Source organism: Lagenorhynchus albirostris, chromosome 2 (genome assembly GCF_949774975.1).
Source record: "Lagenorhynchus albirostris chromosome 2, mLagAlb1.1, whole genome shotgun sequence".
Classification (NCBI taxonomy): Eukaryota; Metazoa; Chordata; class Mammalia; order Artiodactyla; family Delphinidae; genus Lagenorhynchus; species Lagenorhynchus albirostris.
In genome coordinates, this window is record NC_083096.1 from 43,495,156 (window position 1) to 43,519,621 (window position 24,466).

Below are 24,466 nucleotides of genomic sequence, written 5' to 3' on the forward strand. Positions count from 1 at the left end.
TATACTACAAAGCTACAGTAATCAAGACAATATGGTACTGGCACAATAACAGAAATATAGATGAATGGAACAGGATAGAAAACCCAAAGATAAACCCACACACCTATGGTCAATTAATCTATGACAAAGGAGGCAAGGATATACAAAGGAGAAAAGACAGTCTCTCCAATAAGTGGTGCTGGGAAAACTGGGCAGCTACACATGAAAGAATGAAATTAGAACACTCCGTAACACCTTACACAAAAATAAACTCAAAATGGATTAAAGACCTAAATGTAAGACCAGACACTATAAAACTCTTAGAGGAAAACATAGGAAGAACACTCTGACATACATCACAGCAAGATCTTTTGTGACCCACCTCCTAGAGTAATGGAAATAAAAACAAAAATAAGCATACAGGACCTAATGAAAATTGAAAGCTTTTGCATAGCAAAGGAAACCATAAACAAGACGAAAAGACAGCCTTCAGACTGGGAGAAAATATTTGCAAATTAATCAATGGATGAAGGATTAATCTCCAAAATATATAAACAGCTCATGGAGCTCAATATTAAAAAAAAAAACAAACAACCCAATGAAAAAATGGGCAGAAGACCTAAATGGACACTTCTGCAAACAAGACATACAGATGTCCAAGAGGCACATGAAAAGCTGCTCAACATCACTAATTATTAGAGAAATGCAAATCAAAACTACAATGAGGTATCACCTCACACTGGTTAGAATGGGCATCATCAAAAAATCTACAAACAGCAAATGCTGGAGAGGGTGTGGAAAAAGGGAACCCTCTTGCACTGTTTGGTGGGAATGTAAGTTGATACAGGCACTATGGAGAATGGTATGGAGGTTCCTTGAAAAACTAAAAATATAATTATCATATGACACAACAATCCCACTACTGGGCATATACCCAGAGAAAACCATAATTCAAAAAGATACATGCACCCCAATGTTCATTGCAGCACTATTTACAATAGCCAGGTCATGGAAGCAACTTAAATGCCCATTGACAGACAAATGGATAAAGAAGATGTGGTACTTATATACAATGGAATATTACTCAGCCATAAAAAGGAACGAAATTGGGTCATTTGTAGAGATGTGGTTGGACTTGTCATACAGAGTGAAGTAAGTCAGAAAAAGAAAAACAAGTATCATATATTAACACATATATGTGGAATCCAGAAAAATGGTGCAGATGAAACTGTTTGCAAGGCAGAAATAGACACAGATGTAGAAAAGAAACGTATGGACACCAAGGGAGGAAGGCAAGTGTGGGGGTTCGTGATGGGATGAATTGGGAGGTTGGAATTGACATGTATACACTGATGTGTATAAAATAGATAACAAATAAGAACCTGCTGTATAAAAAATTAAATTAAATTAAAAAAAATTTTCATTGCTACTAGCGATAAAATCATGGGCTGGTCCCACCCAGACAGCAGTTCCTACGTGTGGAATTCTATGAATAGAAATATTGTTTTGAAGTTAATAAAATAATCAAGAATCCTAGTACAAATGGAATTATACATGCCCCGATGTACTGTAGTTCAGTTTTAAGTCAAAAAGACAATTGGGTTCTAAACAATTAATGTAATTGCTGTGCATTCTATCAATGAAAGCACGGCTCAGACCACATCCCAGCACATCCCCATTTCCACTTTCAAATGGAGTCTTTCCCAAAGTGGGCTTGGAAAACATTTTATATTGAATGAGGTCACTTCTTCAGATATTTAGTTAGAAAAATGAGACATGGGTAAAACACAGTCTGCTTGTTTTAAAGAAATACATGAAAGCTGCTATTAAAATGAGACTAGATTTACGGTTTTTTATCGCCAAAGGGCAAAAGCACCAAGGAAGAATGGAAATTAGAAGAACAAGAATACAGCTCAATATGAAGTTTGAGCTGAGTTTGAGCTCAATATTTAGTTTCCAGTCTAACAAATGGGAAGATTCAAAGCTGGAATGGGCTTCCTATTCCCATGTGCCATCTCATGACAGAAAATGTTTGGGGAAAAAGCTGGCTTCTCAACTGGCAGATCCCTAAACATTTTACATTTTAAAATATTTGATGCCTTGGAATTCCCTGGCAATCCAGTGGTTAGGACTCTGTGCTTTCCCTTCTGAGGGTATGGGTTCAATCCCTGGTCGGGGAACTAAGATCCCACAAGCTGTGCAGCACAGCCAAAAAAAAGAAAAGAAAAAAATCTGATGCCTGAATATATCTCATGACTACTTGTCCCAACAATTTAACAAAAGGAAAATTAGCTGCACTATGTTTATGTTCATATTTGTCTTCTCCATAAGAATATCCCTTCTACGTCCATCTGCAACATTTCTTGGCTGAGACATCCATGATCCTAGACAGACTGCTAAGACTCTTTAAATGAAAGCAGGATGAGAGAAGAGAAAACACAGGATTTTTCCACCATTTGGAGTGTTATAGAAGGTGCTGCCATGTTTCTTGTCACATGGATTCTGATCCTTACTTCCATGTGTTGCCCAAGTGGACCACTCACAACCTGGAGGAAATTTAAAATTTTCCCTCTTGATGCACTATGTTCAGACATGCTATGAAGACGGACACTCACAATCTCTCTGCGTCTTTCACCTGGAACATGTCATTCATATAAAAGTGCCACAAAAATATGTGCTTCCTGTGAGGCATTAAACAATTATTGTAAACTCCTTCCCACACACTCCATGAAGCATCTCTGCATCACACTCTTCCAGGTGGCTTGTATTATCAAGGCAATTAGAAGGAAAGGTGACCAAATTCCCCTGGGTCTCCCCCACCCCATAATACTTAGCCAGGAACAAGGACAATGAAGAGAGCTCCACCTCTTCTAGGAATTATTAATGTGAGAAGCAGGCTGTACTCATTGTATGTTCTTGGGGGAAAACAACAATCTCTTTTTTGAATTCCACAGTGGAAAGCAATTTTAGATGCTTACAATGGGAGATGTTCAGTTGGGGCAGGGGAGGGAAACTATAGGAGAGAAACTATTTTTTAAAAAGTCATTTCAGACTTAAAAATAATTTTAAAAGTATCTAACCCACGAATTCTCTTGCAAACTTCCCAGGGTCATTTTGAAATAATAAAGCTAATGCAACAAGCATAGTGCCTGGCATTAAGGAAGTCATTTAAAATTATTATTTCCGGGCTTCCCTGGTGGTGCAGTGGTTGAGAGTCCGCCTGCCAATGCAGGGGACAGGGGTTCATGCCCCGGTCCCGGAAGATCCCACATGCCGTGGAGCGGCTGGGCCCGTGAGCCATGGCCGCTGAGCCTGTGCGTCCGGAGCCTGTGCTCCGCAACGGGAGAGGCCACAACAGTGAGAGGTCCACGCACCACAAAATAAATAAATGAATAAATAAAGTGTTTAAGTGTTAAAATTATTTCCAAAAGATGCACACAGTCAAATAATTTTTAACTTGAAAATCTATCCTATTAGTAAAGAGCTCATCTAATATGCCATGCCTTCTCTTACTAAAATACTCCAGTATTTACAAACTTCACTTTCAATAAACCTTTATTTTGAATTCTGATCCCTACTGAGTCAATTTACTCTTTTTTTTTTTTTTTTGCGGTACGTGGGCCTCTCACTGTTGTGGACTCTCCCGTTGCAGAGCACAGGCTCCGGACGCACAGGGCCAGCGGTCATGGCTCACGGGCCCAGCCGCTCCGTGGCATGTGGGATCTTCCCGGACTGGGGCACGAACCCGTGTCCCCTGCATAGGCAGGCGGACTCTCAACCACTGCGCCACCAGGGAAGCCCCAATTAACTCTTTTTTCCCCCCCTTGGTAGAAGCAAAGAGCAACTTATTACCATGTTGATTCAATAATCATTTATATCTTTCAAGAGAATTACATAATATTTTTTGCTTTACCTGTATTTACCTGACCTATGCAAGATAGCAAGTAAAATTATATCCAAAAAAAGGGCAACTTTTGCAAAAAATCATGTTTCCATAAACTGTAACTTCATCCTATGAAGAAGTAATCATATGTGGATCTAACAAATAGGCAATTCAAGTGCAGAGTAGAAGTTACAATCCCACCAATACAAACAAGGTCACATGTAAATAAATTTTGCATGTTTAAAATTGAATGATACACTGCTAAAATCATCTTTTTAAACACATGTGACTTTTTGATAACACTAAAAACTAACATTTTTTTGACTGAGATATAATTGCCATATAACATATTAGTTTCAGGTATGTAACATAATGATTCAATATTTGTGTATAATGCAAAATGATCACCACAGTAAGTCTAGTTAATATATCTAATTTCTTAATTAATTTAGCATTTATTACCAGGAATCATATAATCCATCACCCAAGAATTAAGGATAATTGTGTCTCCCCAGATAACCCAGACAGTCTTAAAAGATTTGAAAGATTAAAAAGCACACTATTTTCCCTGTAGTCATGTTTCACTCTATCACACAGAGTTTTCTTCCTTTTATTTGACAACAATCTCTTTGCTCTTAATTTAAGGTCCCTTTTCTTTATGTGGACACTGGAAATTCAGAAAGAGTTGTGTAATCATCAGCTATTACACAATAAACCAGATTTCCTAGAGCACTAGTACCGAGCCAAAACACTATCTTTTTTTCTCCAAATGGAAATCTCTCACATTCTTGTTTTTCTCTTTTTTAAACTTCATTTACTTTCATTATGCCCGTCTGAGCACTTCTCAGATTTTCTATATTTCCCATAAGTGCATTCAGAAATGAAAGTGTCTGGGCTTCCCTGGTGGCGCAGTGGTTGGGAGTCCGCCTGCCGATGCAGGGGACACGGGTTCGTGCCCCAGTCCGGAAAGATCCCACATGCGGCAGAGCGGCTGGGCCCGTGAGCCATGGCCGCAGAGCCTGCGTGTCCAGAGCCTGTGCTCCACAACGGGAGAGGCCACAGCGGGGAGGGGCCCGCATACCGCAAAAAAAAAAAAAAAAAAAAAAAAGGAAGTGTCTGATGTGTGTCAGGCTGGGTAACAACAGTAAATAGGCTGAAAGTGTTCTAGTCCCTGATGGAGCTTAGGTCCAGAAGAGGACCCCAAGGATACAAGAGCACTCTAAAATGCCCTGTAATTTAAAAGTTATAAACTGTAGAATTATGAAAACAGACTCACTTAAGTTTCCATTGCTAGTGTTCCAAAATAAAAATGCATTCTCTCATAAAGCCAGGAATTGTTTGACCTTCGTCTGAACTCTGCCCTGCATCAATGTAATGGCATTCACATCTTAGCCAAAGATCTCCCAAATTTCTCACAAAATGATATATTTCTCTTGTTTTCCCTCCAAAATCTGCTTGGTCTCATTCACTTTGCTAAATTGTAGTCTTTGTCTTCACACATCAATACATGGTTTTCCAGTGAAATCATCCTGATACTGACTCACCATCAAAACTGCCAGTTTTTAAAAGTTTTGTCACAATCTCTTCTATAGAACTCTCTCATTCGTTTTCAAGTTGCAATCAGGAATGAGCAAAAATCAAAGAAAGCATTCAGCCAAAATTAGATACCACAGAAACCGTGAGACATGGCTATTTTTAAACAATAACACTAACTTCTAAATAAATCAGAGGCTACCTTCTCAGAATATTGGCCAAGATAAAGATTCATCTAGAGAATAAAGAAGTGTAATTTTTCCCTGTCTTACTTCCAAATCTTAGCATGTTCGCAATTTTCTTGAAGTGGGCTACTTTGTTTACACAAAACACACTAAATTTGGAAGAAACTCTTTCTGCTTTAAAATGGGATATTGCAACCCAAAGCCACACTTAATATATTCAGTAATAGGTGACTAGAGCATTCTTGATTTTGAACTGTGTTGAAACGATGATTACTAAATTTATAGGCTCTACCCGTATATAAATAAGTTCATTTCAATCAGTAAGTTCAAACAAATAAGTAAGTGTAATAGTCAGTTAAGTCAGTTTCATGAAGCACTTGACAAACAGTTCAATCTGGCCAGTATAATTAAATGAGAATATCTAATATTTATTTACTGTGTACTGGGCCAGGCACTGTTCTAAAACTCTCCATGTATTAACACATTTAACCATAACCACAACCTTTAGAGGTAGGTATGATATATATACAGCTCTGTTTCACAAAGGGGCATGCAAGGTGAAGAGAAAAAAAATAACTTGTCTGACATCACACAGTGAATAAGTAGTCGAATCATGATTCCAACCCAGACGGTGGCTGTCTGACTCGGAGCCTGGGGTCACAAGCTGCACGTCCCACCAGTTTCTCTCAAATGACAACTCTGACATTCTCTAAACTTATGATTCCAACAAGCACAACCTAACCTGGATTTTATAAATGTTAGCTGGGAAACAAAACTGTGGACCCAAATTGGCTTTCTCCTTAAAAAAATAAATAAAAATTTAAAAAAGAGAGAGAGAGCATTCTGAAATTGAGTTGAATGATAAATCATAGTCTCAGGAAAAGCTGAAAAAATTCCTGCTTTCCAACTTTAGTCGATCCTCACTGCCACTAAGCAATCATTCCATTCCACTCTTACTGACGCATTAAAGCTAATGCTACACTTGGTTCAAGTCACCCCGTATTCCTCATACCGGCCACTTTCGACAGAGGTAGTCTGCTAAAGCTGCATCAGCCTTCTTATTTTTAATATCAAACATTCTTTATCTTTACCTACCAACTTTCGGTTTAGTAATACTTCTGAGGAAAAAGCCAAATGCTGTTTGCTCTAAATTCCCCATTACCTGGTCAGAAATCTTCCATGACTCACTGCTGTCAATAAGATAATATATAAATCCAACTTCCTGAATCTGGGCTCTGCTAAAGTTTGATCCCCATGTACCTGTTCTTCCTTCACGTACAAATGCTCTGGTCCCCTGGCACTTGTCTAGACACCATTTCCTGAGCATGCTTGTCTTTTCTAGTCCCAGAACTGTGAGCAAGGGCTCAGGCTGTTCTCTCCACCAGAATGGCCTTCCACCCCTTTAGTGATCCAACCACATCCTTCCTTTAGGAACAAGCCCATACCATTGATAACCACTGTAACCCACAATGGTCCACGGTAACCCCATGCCCCACCCTCATCTCTTACCACTCTCCCTACTACTCTCTGTGTTCCAGCCATGCTCTCCTCCTTGCTGTTACTCAACAAGCCAGGCAAACTTCTGCTTCAGGACCTTCCTACTCAGAGTGGCTTCTCCCCTCAGGTATCATCAGAGATGCTTTTCTCAGCCACAGTTTTGGAACTGCATTTGCAACCCTCTTCACAAACATACGCATACTCTCCTCTCCTCCTTCCTTGGTTTATTTAGCACTTATCTCTATCACTATCCAACACAGGCATCCTTTACTTATTTATCTTACTAAGTAGAATATAAGTTCCAGGAGGGTAGGGATCCCTGTGTGTTTTATTTATTTCTGAACAGGTAGTGCCTAAAGACTGTCTGACACACAGTAAGTGCTCAATAGTTATTTGTGAAATGAATGAATGGATGAATAATTCCTTCTTATAACTCTCATTGTATACATTGTCTACACAATTTATTTAGCACTTACAATTATAAATTTGTAAATAATGAACTCTAGTTGATGATATGCTGAAGTCTTTAGGGATGAAGCATACTATTGTCTGCGGTTTGTGTTTCAATGTATCAAGATGGGGAATTCCCTGGCGGTCCAGTGGTTAGGACTCCACAGTTTCACTGCAGAGGGCCCAGGTTCCATCCCTGGTTGAGGCACTAAGATCCCACACACCAAATGGCATGGCCACAAAGACAAACAAACAAACAAACAAATAAATAAATAATGTATCAAAATGGTTTGATGGACGGACAGATAGAAAGATATGTGAAAAGCAAGTAGAATAAAATGTTAATTGTAGAATCTAGGTAGCAGTTACATGGGTATCCAATGTAGAAATATTTCAACTTTGTATATGCTTGAAAATTTTGATAATAAAATTTGAAGCAAAATATAATACCTTAGAAAGGCCTTTTTTGACTATATAAACTCACTTGCCCACCAACTGTTCTCTATCACATCCCTCTATTTTATTTTTTTCATAGTATTTATCACTAGCCGATACTGTGTGGATTATCCTTTTGCTTCCTGTTGCCTATTTACTTTCCCCATCAGCATGCAAGCTCCCTGGGAACCATCGTCCACCATGTCCTCTGCTGTTTGCCCATCACCTAGAATACTGCCTGGAACACACTCAGTGTTTAATAAATAACTCCTAAGTAAGTAAATCAATGAATAGATGCCTCATGAGACTGCTTATTATATTACTCATCAGCTTATTCGTGAATGCCTACTCCTTTCCAAACAGACTGTTAGTTCCTTGAAAATGAAACTTTTAATAGCTTTCTTAATATTAATCGAAGTTTTAGGTACACAATAAAGGCTCAAATTCTCATATTAAAAAATAATCTATGGATAGGTCAGTACTATAAAACTGCATAATATAGATTTTTTAATACACTATCATGTTTTTCCATATCTGTAAAATGGGAAGCATTGAAAACTTCTGGGTAAAAATAGTCAAGTGAAAAATAAGATATTCTTTCTAGAGCACAGAATTTTATAAATTAAAAAGTATTTAGAAATAAGTTAATGGAGGGACTACCTTAGTGGTCCAGTGGTTAAGACTGTGCACTTCCACTGTCCCTGGTCTGGGATCTAAGATTCCACATACCTCCCAGTACACCTCCCCCCCAAAAGTTAATGGAAACCTTCTTTTAGAGATGAAGCAAATAAGACTCAGAGAGGAAGAATGACAACTCAAACACTCTAGAGGGAGGTTAGTAACAGACAAAATGAGAGCCCAGGTCTCCCAGTTCCCAGTTTCTACCCTGAGTGGGTAGAGCAGGACCCTGGGAATCTGGCAATCTCCACTTGGAGTCTCCTGTTCTTTCTCCAGCTGGCTCCTGGCCACAGAAATCCCTCTATGTTGACTCAGTATGAACTTTTGGATGACAAAATTTTGAAGGAGTTTTTGTTAATAATGTCTTGGCTTGAAGCATAAGTTCTTCCTTTGCCAAACTCAAATGGTCTTTTTATTATATCAGATTGCCTTAACCATCTCCAAGAACTGTTTATAAATCTCCTCTCCCACATGATTCCCTCGCAACTTGTTTTCTCTTATAACCTCCGTGAGCACTGTAGACAAAAGACAGTCCTCTGAAAGACGGGGATTCAGGGATGAGGAGGGGCTGGATGGCTTGCTTAGGACATGCCACATGGTCTGGGGGACAAATGGGGGTTCTCCCCAACCAGCCATTATGCATTTACTTTTCTCCCACTACCATCACAGGTCACCAACTCAAAGAATTGTCATTCAGATGAAAACTACAAAGGACTCTTGAAAACAGTTTAATGAAAGAAAGCTGTTGGCCAACTGTTTTCTCAAGCACACTAAAGAAAATATGTAAGCTACTTTAAATTCAGGAATGTAGAAAGCCTTTTTTAGAGCCCCAGGGTTACACACCTAAGCATAGGAAATGACAGTAGGAGAGGAAATGCATGTTTTCCTACAGTATCTTCTCTTAAAATCAGTCTTTGTGTCATAGACTGAAGGGCAGAAAAAAAACATTATATTTCAGAAAGGCCAATTGTGCTTATGAAGCCCTCAACAAGGGTTTATTGAGAACCAATCCTAGCAACATGCCATAGGTAAGGTCTGCAGATGTTATAAGATTTAGCCACTTCTAACTCTCTATCCCACTGCTCACCAACACCTACTTGCCAAGCCATGTAACTTGTCATGCCCCAGCTTGTTTTATTCTTTCAAAACTCCATGCCTTTGCAGTTTCTCCTAGAAACTAGAATGCTCATAACTGCTTCTCTGCCTACTGAAATTCTATTCTTCACAAACATTTATATACTGCTTAATATGTACCAGGCAATAAGCATTATATGTATGTACAGATACATCTATGTGAGTATGATATATATTACTAGAATCAATTATTGTTATATATTTTATATGTAATGTTATATACTTAATAAACTAAGTAATATATAATCATAGTTTATATAAAATTATACAAATCATAATTAAATAATTATATCTAAATGTATTTAAATGTAATATACATTGTAATCTATAATTATATGGATATATTATATATAAATATAACTAACTCATGTAATCATAATGATTCTCCTATGAGACATAATCTCCACTTTACAGATGAGCAAATTGAGATTCAGAGGAACTAAGTGATTTCCCCAGGATGAAACAAATGGTAAGAAACAGAGCTGGGCTTTAAACACCAAACAACCTGGCTTCAAATGACAAGGTATTAACCACTATGTTCACTGTTGGACCTGCTCAAAATCACCTACTGACATGGAGCCATCTCTGGCCTCCTCTCACAACATAATCTTTCTTTATTCTGTCTTCCCCCTGCACTCTGAACACACCTCATCGATACTTATCTTACTGTGTAGTGGTTTCTTTTCATCAAATGGATCTCCCTACATTCATTTCCTTTTCCAATCCCTACCTCTCCTCCACCCCAGATGAAGATAATCGAGGGAAGAGCTTCCTGTACCATATTCTTCTTTATGTGCCCTGAACACAACACAATGCTTGGTAGATTCCAATAAACGTTTGAAAGAAGAATGAATGAAATAACTTTAAAAGAGGTAAACAGAAATGTGGGCAGTGTATCTCTTAGCACTGGGTAGAAAACATATAGAAGACATGCTTCCTGGAGCAGCTAAAGGTATCAGCAGGGAGTATGTGACTGGAGTGTCCTCAAGGCAACTGGGTCACTCTGATTACATGAACTGGTCAGGGTCCTTTGGGCTTAAGTCAGTTTCTAAACAGGTATATACTCATGGAATAAATATAAACTATGTATTAGGTCTGTAATTAGGCATGCATAACCAGTATTCCAGTTTCCTGACCAGGATTTGAGTTTGCACAGTTTAAATGATTCGGTCCCAATGAACAACACGTAATTATCATGGGCATTCAGGAAGAGGTCATATGGGATGCTAACAGTTAGGAAAGGAGGTAGGAGTTAAGGGATAAGGAGATGTGGGTGAGGGGAAGATTTGAAAATCATCCCAAGGAACAAAAACACCAAGCTGTTCCCCCAAAGAAGAAATTAATACATTAACCAGCTTTCTGAATCCTGGTCTACCGGTTGCTTACATTTCTCGCTATAAACTACTACACTAGTTTCCTGTAAAATTCAGAATCCAGTGTTTGCTCTGTATAAATAATTTCTCTAGGGTTTTATTAATCTTAAATAAATTATTGAAATTTCAGAAATGCAGCAAACTTAAGAAAGAAAGAAAGAAAGAAAGAAAGGAAGGAAGACAGAGTAGGAAGGAAGCGAAGGAAGGATTTCCAAACATTAAACTCCAACTTTCCAGGTTAAATAGATTTTATCTGACGTAAGGTTGAAAAATAATTCGTTGTGCTGCTTACTTGGTTGAAAATAAAAGGAACCTCTTTCTTCTCTCCCACTTTCATAGAAGATATGGGAAATATTGCTGTCCCGAGCGTTTCATCCATGACGTAATTGGCATCCATCAACGTGATCTATAGAGAGTAAAAGGTAGAGCAGAGGTATCAAATTTTTCTGGAATCTTTGGAAATTATATCTATAATCTCCATCACACTTAAAAAATGAAAATTCTCAAGTGATATTTAACAGTCATTTGAAATCCTCAATATTCAACTGGTAACAATACTTTGTCTTTTGTTTCTGAATGCCACATTTGCTTCTAACATAATAATTAATTTTTCACTTTCCTGATTGACATTATCATACTTTGAAAAATGAAACTTTATCCCCTCTCTGGGGAAATGCTATTTTTGGAATATGAGAAAGAAATTAATGTAGAAAATCTATGCAACTATTTTGGAAAAGATCTATGTGAACTTATTTTAAAGCTAATTATTTGAACTTTAAGCTAATAAAGTTAATTTATTTTAAAGTCCTAATCAATTGACAATATTTTTATTCTATTGTACTTGGATCCTCCTCTTTCTAACAGAACGAATATTTTCTCCAAAGCACATGAGGAGGATAACAGATTCTTCCCAGCCCCACCTAACTCCTGTATTTCCCACTGGACACTCACATAGCTTGACGTGCAGTAGCTAGAAGCTCATCTACCATATACTGCACAGCTGGACTCCAACTACATCAAACTGAGAAGAATGAAGGCAGTGAGGGGACAAACTCAAGCATCAACCTCAACATGATGGTGGCCATCTCACTGTCCCCAAATGACTCACTTACCTCCAAAACATTGTCCTGATTAGGATCCAAAATAAATTCAAAGGTCTCATTCCACACAGGGTTTATGTCATTATTGAAGTGTTTCGTTCTCTTCCTGCTGTCAGGGGTTGAGGAGATGAAAAGTTCCACATAGGGGTCTGGAGTGTCAACTATAGACAGTAAACACAAATGAGAAGGGGGCAAAAATGTGATTAATTCCTAATTTGTTTTAATTAATATGTGTTATCAGATTATTTTCAATGAATCTGCAATAACATATTCAAAATGTCTGAGACAAAATGATATATAATAGAAGAACGTCATAGGTTATATACTGTTTACATATTATGTCCCTGCACTTCCCAACAGTCCTGTGAGAGGGAATCATTTATTTGGTACTTTATACAAAATTCCTCTGTCTACCTAGAGGGCACGGTCACTGCAATCAACAACTCAGTCCAACTGCTAGACAATGATAACAATCTCACTCAGCTAACCACAGCGTAACCTTCACCCCAGGACTACGATGGCAACAAGATCATGAGTTCAGGATCATCATGATTGTTTATATTAGAAAAAAAATTAACCTACTATGTTATTTGCCAAACAAAATAATGAAAGTTGGTGTGGCATAAGTATTGCTTGTAGTTATAAGGCTGCCTTATATGGTTGTACAGGTTGTGCACTGAAGAACTCTAAAGGGAGGCATTTACATTAGTAGCCAAAATATATTTCTCTATTTATTATGGTGGTATTCAATAAGATTGAAGTGGGCATCTCAAGGAAGTGACAGCTTTTTCTGTTACACATAAAGACCCCCTGAGGGCATGATATGGGTGCCATTTTATTTATTATTTATTTTAAACATCTTTATTGGAGTATAATTGCTTTACAATGGTGTGTTAGTTTCTGTTTTATAACAAAGTGAATCAGTTATACATATACATATGTTCCCATATCTCTTCCCTCTTGCGTCTCCCTCCCTCCCACCCTCTCTATCCCACACCTCTAGGTGGTCACAAAGCACCGAGCTGATGTCCCTATGCTATGCGGCTGCTTCCCACTAGCTATCTATTTTACGTTTGGTAGTGTATATATGTCCATGACTCTCTCTTGCCCTGTCACAGCTCACCCTTCCCCCTCCCCATATCCTCAAGTCTGTTCTCCAGTAGGTCTGTGTCTTTATTCCTGTCTTACCCCTAGGTTCTTCATGACTTTTTTTTTTCTTCTTAAATTCCATATATATGTGTTAGCATACGGTATTTGTCTTTTTCATTCTGACTTACTTCACTCTGTATGACAGACTCTAGGTCCATCCACCTCACTACAAATAACTCAATTTCATTTCTTTTTATGGCTGAGTAATATTCCATTGTATATATGTGCCACATCTTCTTTATCCATTCATCTGTTGATGGACACTTAAGTTGCTTCCATGTCCTGGCTATTGTAAATAGAGCTGTAATGAACATTTTGTACATGACTCTTCTTGAATTATGGTTTCCTTAGTGTATATGCCCAGTAGTGGGATTGCAGGGTCATATGTTAGTTCTATTTTTAGTTTTTTCAGGAACCTCCATACTGTTCTCCATAGTGGCTGTATCAGTTTACATTCCCACCAACAGTGCAAGAGGGTTCCCTTTCCTCCACACCCTCTCCAGCATTTATTGTTTCTAGATTTTTTGATGATGGCCATTCTGACCAGTGTTGAGATGATATCTCATTGTAGTTTTGATTTGCATTTCTCTAATGATTAATGATGTTGAGCATTCTTTCATGTGTTTGTTGGCAATCTGTATATCTTCTTTGGAGAAATGTCTATTTAGGTCTTCTGCCCATTTTTGGATTGGGTTGTTTGTTTTTTTGATATTGAGCTGCATAAGCTGCTTGTAAATTTTGGAGATTAATCCTTTGTCAGTTGCTTCATTTGCAAATATTTTCTCCCAAACTGAGGGTTGTCTTTTCATCTTGTTTATGGTTTCCTTTGCTGTGCAAAAGCTTTGAAGTTTCATTAGATCCCATTTGTTTATTTTTGTTTTTATTTCCATTTCTGTAGGAGGTAGGTCAAAAAGGATCTTGCTATGATTTATGTCATGGAGTGTTCTGCCTATGTTTTCCTCTAAGAGTTTGATAGTGTCTGGCCTTACATTTAGGTCTCTAATCCATTTTGAGTTTATTTTTGTGTATGGTGTTAGGGAGTGCTCTAATCTCATTCTTTTACATGTAGCTGTCCAGTTTTCCCAGCACCGCTTATTGAAGAGGCTGTCCTTTCTCCACTGTATATTCTTGCCTCCTTTACCAAAGATAAGGTGACCATATGTGCGTGGGTTTCTCTCTGGGCTTTCTGTCCTGCTCCATTGATCTGTATTTCTGTTTTTGTGCCAGCACCGTACTGTCTGGGTGCCATTTTAAATAGAAAGGAACAACTGCAAATAATGGAACTATTTAAATTTCCTCCCACTATACATATACTTAACAACAAGGCAACTGACCCTGAATGTGGAAATATTGATTACTCCCCCTTTTTCTGTTAATAGATCTTTACTTGAGTATAATTTCTTCACAATACCATGTTAGTTTCTGTTGCACAACAAAGCGAATCAGCCATATGCATACACATGTCCCGATATCCCCTCCCTCTTGCGTCTCCCTCCCATCCTCCCTATCCCACCCCTCTAGGTCATTGTAAAGCACCAAGCTGATCTCCCTGCGCTATGCTGCTGCTTCCCACCAGCTAACTATTTTACATTCGGTAGTGTATATATGTTGATGCTACTCTCACTTTGCCCCAGCTTCGCCCTCCCACCCCATGTCATCGAGTCCATTCTCTATGTCTACTCTTTATTCCTGCCCTGCAACTAGGTTCATCAGTATCTTTTTTTTTTTTAAGATTCCATGTATGCGCTTTAGCATACAGTATCTGTTTTTCTCTTTCTGACTTGCTTCACTCCCTTTTAATGGCTCCTTTGAATCCTTCATCTGACAGCATTGCACATACTATATTTTATAAAGGAAACTACACATCTAGCTATCTTTTCCTGCAAGACTGTCAACAACTTGAGGTTAGGAACCAAGTCTTACTCATCTTTATATCTTCAGAACCTAACAACTATCACAATATTTAAGGTCTCCTCACTTAAGGACTCGACTTTTCTCTTTAACTCATCCTTTCCCATGTGGCCATTACAACTCATAACCACAAAAACCAACCATCAAGTGATGCCTGATAGGATCTCTGTTGAGCACTTCACATACATGAGTCTCATTCTAATCTCACAAGAGCACTATAAGGTAAGTACTTTTAGTGTTGAGGCAACAAGAACTGAGAGATGTTAAGCAATCTGTCCAATATCACACAGCTAGTAAGTATCAGAGCAAGATGGGACTGCAAAAATCATCCTCTCGATGACATCATGCTCCTAAGTGCTAAAGATGTGATCATAGGTATGGCTTGTTATGGAAAGAGGAGGTGGAAAAGAGCTTTGGAGAAGAAGAGGAAGGGCGATAAGCAGGAAGAAAAGAACAGGGAAGGGGTAAGGATGGAAAGAGAGAGAGGAAGAGAGAGAGGTGCAGAGGTTCATAAAAAAAGATACAAAAATTGAAAACAAAGGAAAAGCAAAAATAATAGTTCTTAAATGATTGTCTTTCAAAGAATAGTTTTTAAAAAAATAATTTAAAAAATATACTTTGTCCTTTCACAGTAGTTATGGTCAAATAATGTAATCAATGTCCTTCACAGCTCTTCTATGTGGTCATCAGATTTTTTAAGTGGGCTTTTTTATTGTTAAGTGGGAAAATCTACAAATGAGGTATTAGCATTTGGGATTGTCTTTTAGTTAATTTTTCCACTTGCAGCTTATGCATCATTGGTCAAGGGCAGGGCAGTCTCAAAAGTGAGAGTGCAAGGTAAATGCCTAGGGAAAATTAACCACCACACATTTCAGGGCCTCTCGCCTTCTGAGATGGCCCACACTCTGTCTGTGGAGTGTGTTTTCCTCCAAGGCCCTTCTCACCTTTTGAGACAGACCTCATTGTGTCTATGGAATGCGTATCTCTCTAAATAAACCTACAAGAAAGAAAGGAAGGAAGGAAGGGGGAAAGAAAGAAAAGAAAAGAAAAGAAAAGGAAAGGAAAGGAAAGGAAAGGAAAGAGAAGAAAAGAGAAGAAAAAAGATAAATGCTTAGGGTTCTGATTAAAAATACAGACCCTTGACCCACATCCCATAAGACCCATAATCAGGAGATCTGTAATGGGACTAGGGATCTGCATTTTTCAACAATTATTCTAGTTGATCTGATGTAGGTCATGTTCTGTTCACACTTTTGATATTTTATTTTAGGAGGAAATAGCTAGTTATTCCCATTTCATTTATTTATTTCTTCATATTGAGATATAATTGACATATAACATCGTGTAAGTGTAAGCTATACAATGTGTTGGTTTGATACATTTACATATAGCAATTTCTAACTCAATGCTTTTCTGTCTCAATGGGACCATGGAAGACAAATTAGAAAACAAAAGACTTGGCAGGAAGGATGGCAAGAGGAAATGGGCCAAAGAAGAGAAGGACATGCTACAAGGGGACTCAACTCACTCCTCAACCAAGAGATGACTGTTCCTTTTCCTTAACCATGTTTCTGCCACATCTCCGGTACTCAGGGTTGCAAACCACAAATATAACTACATGTTTAGAATATCAGGTAGTAGAAGACTATAAAGAAAATATTTTTCCTTTTTTGAATGGAGGTAGATATGTGCTTTTAAAGAGAATATTCAATGGTACTTCACATTAAATGTAGAAAAATAAAAATGTAGCCTTTCCTCATCTCATAAGGCTGGTTCTTTCTTATGGGATTAATGCTCTTTTATATGTTTTCCCCCAAATATTAGAAAACACAAACCAAGCAAAAGCTAATCTAGAAAACAAAAAGTGTGCCAGGAAGGAGAAGCATGCAGATGGTAAACATCATTCATTCATTCAACAAATATTTAGATGCCTACTATGCCAGGAACTGCCCATCAAGAAGCAGTTTGGCCAGCACATCTATGTTACTTGACTTGGATCACACAGCTGGTGAGTGTGGAAGCTGGAATTATATTTGTTCTGAGGAACTGCCTGCCCTGGGAACCACCCCTTTAAGGACCATTATGACAGTCTGCACAAAAAGCATCCCATGGACTCCTACTTATTCCAAAAAATGGCCCACCACAAAAAGCCCTTGCCTCTAACTCAGAACAATCCTTCCTCTATTGAAATATTCTAACTTGCTTGTTTATACCTTTGCATCCAAAGACTACCAAATGTATCTAAGGACCAAAGATCATTTCCAAAAATCTCACCTTAATAGAACGCTTGCAGATCACTGATTTTCTCAGGAATTCCTCTTTTTAATCTATAGCACTTACACTTGCTCTTCTAACACCTTGGAAGTCTTGCCAAAACACAGCAAATAGGTTCACTTGCTGCAAGTTTATGAATACATAGCCTTTTTTAATTGTGTCAAAAAAAGAAAAAAAAAAGCAGTTTGGTTTGGCTTGGATAGGGAGCCAAACACAAAAGTGCAGATTTGAAATATGGAAGTGAGTCAAATGCTAATAGCCTAATTTTAGAGGCAAGAGTAAATGGAAGACAAGCAGATACACTCCACCAATGACTAATAACTCAGTCACCCAGGTTATTACACACACATAAAGTCAAGTTGTAGGTGGAGAAATGGCCTTTTGAGGCTTAATCTTCATTTGAATCTTTGAACAAGAGGAAGGACAGGTTTTCTTGGGTCAAACAAGAAAGAGAAAGTAGAAAGTAAAGTTCCTTGGGAGGAACCAGATAGGGACAGGATGCAGCAAAGTGAAGTGGTATAAGTCAACCAGCGATATTATCATCTTCTCAGCCATTTTGGACTCTCGGTGGGTCATATGCTTTTCCAAATTCTAACTGACAAAATAATAAAGAAATTACCATACAGCAAGATGCCAACCCTATGTTTATATGTCAAAACATCAACAGACTTCTTTTAAAATTTGGAATCCAGTTCAAAGCTGTCATTTTAGATTCTTATTTTTACTTAAAAAAAAGTCAATACTCTAAAATTTTTCTCAAGACTGGTGGTTTTTCTAGTTTCTCCTCTTGCTTCATTAATGAGACACCAAAGCGTGCTAAACAGTGGAAAACCACTGACAGCTGTAAACTGTGATACTGCAATCTGCATCATTGCTAATCTTTGCAAGTTAAGGAACAGCTGTAGCAGTGGTAGACACCACAGGATGAAAAGAAGTTTTAAGAAGCTATTTTAAAATTGGATTAAGATAATCACATATCTCTGCTCAGTTTTTTTAAAAACATAATCTATAATCTTCATTGGCATGGTAGCTTGTGGAACCTTTGAAAGGGGGAAGCAGTCCATTTTGACAGCAAAACTTAGCCCAATGCTTTAGAGAAGTTCCTAGAAATGCATTGAGGGGGGAAAAAAAAAAAGTCAAACACAGGAAAAGAATTTTTTTTTTCTCGCCTTTGTACTTATTTCATGCCTTTGGGAATTAATGCCTATAAGGTAACTGGGTGTTGAGTCACTGATTCAGCTTCCCCTTGATTAGCTCCAGCGAAAACAGGTGGTAAGGTAAAGATATAATGTGTGGGTAAAGACTTACATCTTATCCTTTTATCTAAATCTTGACTAACAAAAAACGTTGGGGGTGTGGGATACAGAGCTGATGCGTGTAGACATGAAACTACAGGCACCACAAATAGCTTCAGAGTTCCCGGGTTATAAAACTCCTTATAAATTTCAGTAGTTGAAGGAGTGCCCGCCTGAAGTCATAACAGGTCCATCTGTCATTTTGGCTTTGTCTGAGTAATATATTATATGATTCATCACAGGAGCTGGTGGCAGCTTCTAAACTCCAAGTTCGATTTTAAATATGCTCCATTTGCTTTCTCATATCCATTTTGCTCAGTAGCAACTTAAACCCTTTGCTTCAAATAAAGATGACCCATAACCTGTTACAATTCATGTAATATACAGCAAAAACAAAACCCAAAGGAAAAGTCCTCCCAAATCCACAGTCAAAATATCCTATTCTGAATAGCTATGGTCCACTGATGGTGAGCATAAAGCAGTGTTTTCCAAAACACAGTGCACTAGAGTATCTTCACAGTATCATCTGGAGTGTTAAAAATGTAGACACCTTGCATTTTCAGTCTTCTGCGAGGGCTTGGAAATCTGCATTTTTAACAACTTGACCAGAACGATATTTATGCACACAAGTTTGAAAAACGGGATTTAAAGTATATTATGACAATCAAATACAGAACAATGGTATAATAACACCCACAGAAAAGTAGAAACGTTTCGGCATTGAGAAGTCAACATACTTCGTCGTGGATATTCTGCCCATGGACTATATTCAGCACAATCCAGTAATTCACGTCTGTTTCTCTTAAGCCATTAAATACATTTTCAAGTGACCACATGAAAACAAAACCAAGAATAAAGTATGTGTGGGTGCGTGAGTTAGCAATCTATTCGAGGTGATGAACTGATATTCAAGTGTTCTGCTTCATTATCACCAAAGTAAGCATGCCATAGTAAGACCCAAAATTAAATGATAATTTGTTGAAAGAATGCCTCTGAATACTATTTTCCAATGTGATCACTTCTTTAAATGTTTATGATTTAGTGATAATGATAATTACACGGTGAACTTAAAGCTTTTAAACATAAAGGCTGAAAAACTTAAATGTTTTATGATTGCCAACTTCTTCACTATCCCTGCCCTATGCCAGCAGAGCTGCTGGTATAAACCCTAGGAAAGTGATGGTTAGCCTCACTATAAACGTATGAATTTCAATAACAGTTTAGTTCTTTCCTGAATGTAACATTTTTATTGAAGGATAAGATACATGCAGAAAAATCAGATGATTGTAACCATACAGTTTGTTGAATTTTCATAAAATGAACTCACCCAGGATACCACCACCCAGATCAAGATATAGAACATTGCCAGCACTCCAGAGGCCTTCCTCACCTCCCTCCAGAAGGGTGACCACTACCCTACCTTCTACCACCAAATAATATTTCTACCTGTTTTTTATCTTTATATAAATAGAACCAAGAATCGTATATACTCCCGGGTCTGGCTTATTCTGCTCACCATTAAGTTTGTAAGATTCATCCATGTTGGCATGTGCAGAATAACACATTCATTAATTATTAATGTAAACTGTTTCACTGTATGAGCATTCCATAAAACATTTATCCATTTTAGTGGACATATGGATTGTTTCTAGTTTGGGCTATTACTAATGGTGCTGCTATGAACATTCTTGTACATGGCATTTGTTGCACACATGTTTACGTTTCTGTTGTGAAATTCGTAAGAATGGAATTACTTGGACATGGAATTATTATGCTATTGTACACCCTGATGTTAATATTTACATGGCAGCAATCATTCTTAACATGTAATAGTCAGTTTTGTAATTTAAACATCTGGTGAATATGTAACGGTATCTCAGTATGGATTTAATTCACACATCTTGGATGACTATATGAGGTTGTATATTTCTTTATGTGTTTTATTGGATAGTCTCTTGAGTGAAAGGCATACTCAAGTCTTTTGTCCATTTTTTTTTTCTGTTAGATTGCCTGTTTTTTAATTGATTTACAGAGTGCTTTACATATTCTGGATATGAGTCCTTTGACAGACATATATATTACAAATATATTTTCCCAATCTGAGGTTTATCTTTTCACCACTTTTATGATATTTTTGATAAAAAGAAATGCCTAATTTTAATATAGTCCAGTGTATCCACCTGTTTCCTTATGATTCATGCTTTTTTTCCTTTTGTTTAAGAAAACTTTAGCTATTCCAATGTCATAAAATTGTCTGCACTGACTTCTCCAAAAAATCTCCTTTGCTTTACTGTTTACCTTTATATCTAAAATGCAATTAGAATTAATTTCTGTGTAAAGTGTGAGATAGGTGTGAAGATTCTTTATATAAATATATAAGTACATATATATATGTACTTATATATATATATATATATATATAAAACCAGTAAACTCGGCGTCATTTATTGGAAATGCTGTCTTTAACCCTAATACTACAATATAAACATTTTGTTAATCAAGTAGTCATATACGTCTGTTTCTGGACTTCCAGACTTTCTGGTTTATTCATTTAAGCTTGCACCAATTCCACACTGTCTTAATTATCAGAGTTTTATAATAAACCTTGACATCAGGTAGTATAAGTCCTCTAACTTTTTTCAACTTCTTCAGAATAATTTTGACAGTTATTTTATTTCAGCACTTCAAAAATGTCATTCTGTTATCTTATGGCTTCTATCTGTTCTGGTGAGGAATTTACTTTCAGTCTTTTGCTTTGTTGAATATATTGTTTTTCCTCTGGATGCTTTTAGGATTTTTTTTCTTTGTCTTTAGTTTTCAGCAGTTTTACTGCAATATGCACAATATTAGTATTTTTTGTATTTATCCTTAAGTTAATAACACAGCATTTTTATCAGTTACAGAAAATTCTCAGCCATTATCTCTTCAAATATTACTTCTGCCCCAATCTCCTTCTCTTCCCCAGTGTTTTATTTAAATTTTGCCCAGATATTCCTTATGCTTTAATTCTATATTTTATTTCATTTTTTGTTCTCTGTATTTGAGCCTGGATACCTTCTACTGACCTATTTAGTTTACCAATTCCCTCTCTTCAACTGTCTCCAAACTATGGCAAACCCATCTACTGAGTTTCAATTTTCACTTATTGTGTTTTTAATTCCAAATTTTCCATTTGCTTCTTTTCTATATAACTGGTTCCCTGGTAAAATTCTCCACCTTGCCACCTATTTTCTTGAACATATTAATCTTAGTTATTTTAAAGTCCATATCCAATACTTGGGGAATCTATTTATTTTTCTTGATCTTACTTTTTGGGTCTACCTGGCAATTCTTGACTGAATGCCAGAACTTTTCATGAAAAATTGTTCCAGAGCTAGACCTACCTCCTCAGAGGACCCATCTTATTCTCCGGCAGGCAGTGTGAATGGGATGGATCTACTCAGTTTAATCAAAAATTGAATTGACTTAAATCTTTGTAAAATTTAGTCTACTTCTTATTCACTCCCACCCAAAGCTTTTCAACTGAGAGCCTGGGGTGTTTTCTAGGCCCCTTTTATTTGGCAGTTCTGATACCCAATTTTTTCCCCTCTTAGCACTGTGAGACTGCCAATAACTCTTCTTTGCTTTTCTTGTATTTTACGTTTGCTTCTTAGTCTGTTGCCCTGCACAGGTTACGAATTTGTCTCCTGCACATGGTGAAGGCACTGACTTGCAAGCTTCTCTAGGCTTCCCTTCTCTCAGGGTTCTTGTCCCTCAAATTCTAACTGACTTGGTTCTGAAATCCAGTTTTTATGTCCCCAAGTCCTTTGAGATTGCCAAAGCTCTAGGAGATTCCCTGACTCTTCACTGCTTGGCCACGTCTCGCATCCCCATCGCCCCCAAATCCACCTAGATTCCACAGTGGATTGAGAGGAAAGTGGCTTGCAGAATACTGGGCCTACTTCAATGACTTCTCTCCTCTCTGAGATCCTGGTCCCTCAAATCCCAGTTGACTCAGCAGATTTTCAATCCTTCAGACTTTTTTAAAACTTAATTTAATCTGTGTTTTCTAAATTGATCTTAGGAGAAAAGAATGCTCCGCTATTAGTTACTTCAGCATAGTCCAATGACCATTTAACTGTTAACCTGACCAAACATATACTAATCCCTATTCTTTTTTATTTCCATACTCCACATGGCTGTTCAAACTTATACTGCTTTTCTCAAGTCACTACTCACTATTCCTCATCTAAGAAAACAACTCAGGTTCACACTTCACTAGGAAAACAAAAGGAGAGGATTAAATGTTCTCTTCCAGTTTCTCTTCCCTATACCTCACAATTTAAAAGATGTATTTATAATTGAAAATTGTATTTATTCATACTTAAGTTCTTTTCTGATGTCTTAGAAGAAGAAGTTTCCATACACTCTTCTCTCAGTTTCAAACTATTCCACCTCCTCTCAGAGATTTCTCATTTATTTATCCCCAACCCCAAATTTAATCTGTAAATATTTGCCTGGGCCTGGCTACTTCCCCTCAACCAATAAATATAAACAAACACTGATTATCCTAAAAAATAAATACAATTTAAATTAATTCTGCCAATTCCTCAAGATCTTTCCTCTCCTCCATTAAAGCTTTTGGAAAAATAAATACAGTTTATATTTACTGCTTCTAAATCCCATCACTTATAAATTCCTAACCTACTATGCTCTGCCTTATTCTGTTACCATAATCAGTCTATTCTCTCTACTGTAACTTTTTTTGGTAGCTTTATTGAGATGTAATTGACATATCACATTGTATAAGTGTGAGGCATACAACATGATGATTTGATACACTTACCTACTGCCAAATGATTACCACAGTAGAGTTAGTTAACACCTCCATCACCTCACATACTTGCCGTTTCTTTTTTGTGGTGAGAACATTTAAGACCTATTCTCTTGGGACTTCCCTGGTGGTGCAGTGGTTAAGAGTCCACCTGCCAATGCAGGGGTCATGGGTTCGAGCCCTGGTCTAGGAAGATCTCACATGCAGCGGAGCAACTGGGCCTATGCACCACAACTGCTGAGCCTGTGCTCTAGAGTCCACAAGCCACAACTACTGAGCCTGAGTGCCACAGTTACTGAAGCCCAGGAGCCTAGAGCCCATGCTCCACAACAAAGAGAGGCCACTGCAATGAGAAGCCCGAGCACCAGGACGAGGAGTGGCCCCTGCTCGCCGAAGCTGGAGAAGGCCCGTGCACAGCAACGATGACTCAATGCAGCCAAAAAAAAAAAAAAAAGACCTACTCTCTTAGCAATTTCAGGAATATAATACAGTATTATTAACTATAGTCACCATGCTGTACATTACATCCCCAGAACTTACTCTTCTTATAACTGGAAGTGTGTACCTTTTGATGGACATCTCCCTATATCTACCCCCTCCCGTCACCAGCTCCTGGCCATCACCATGTCCCTATCATAACTTCAATATAAAATTCAATGAGCTTTTTCTCAATTTTCATCAGATTTGGCATATATGCAATGCCCTTTGTGCAATTATCTCCTTCTTTTGTGCCCAGGGTATCATTTTTTTTTCTGATTCCTTAACTACCTCTCTAAA

The 24,466-nt window shown here is 37.6% G+C and overlaps 1 protein-coding gene across 3 annotated transcripts in view; it reads right to left on the bottom strand.

Moving 5' to 3' along the window:
* The window catches only part of PLA2G4A (phospholipase A2 group IVA), a 160,975-nt gene that overhangs the window by 76,490 nt on the left and 60,019 nt on the right, over positions 1 to 24,466 (bottom strand). For all 3 annotated transcript variants that reach the window (XM_060142140.1, XM_060142141.1, XM_060142142.1), the window contains exons 4-5: positions 12,260 to 12,408; positions 11,440 to 11,553 (exon numbers count right to left, since the gene is read on the bottom strand). In XM_060142140.1, coding sequence (XP_059998123.1) covers positions 11,440 to 11,553; positions 12,260 to 12,408 — 263 coding nt within the window. The remainder of the gene's footprint in view (positions 1 to 11,439; positions 11,554 to 12,259; positions 12,409 to 24,466) is intronic.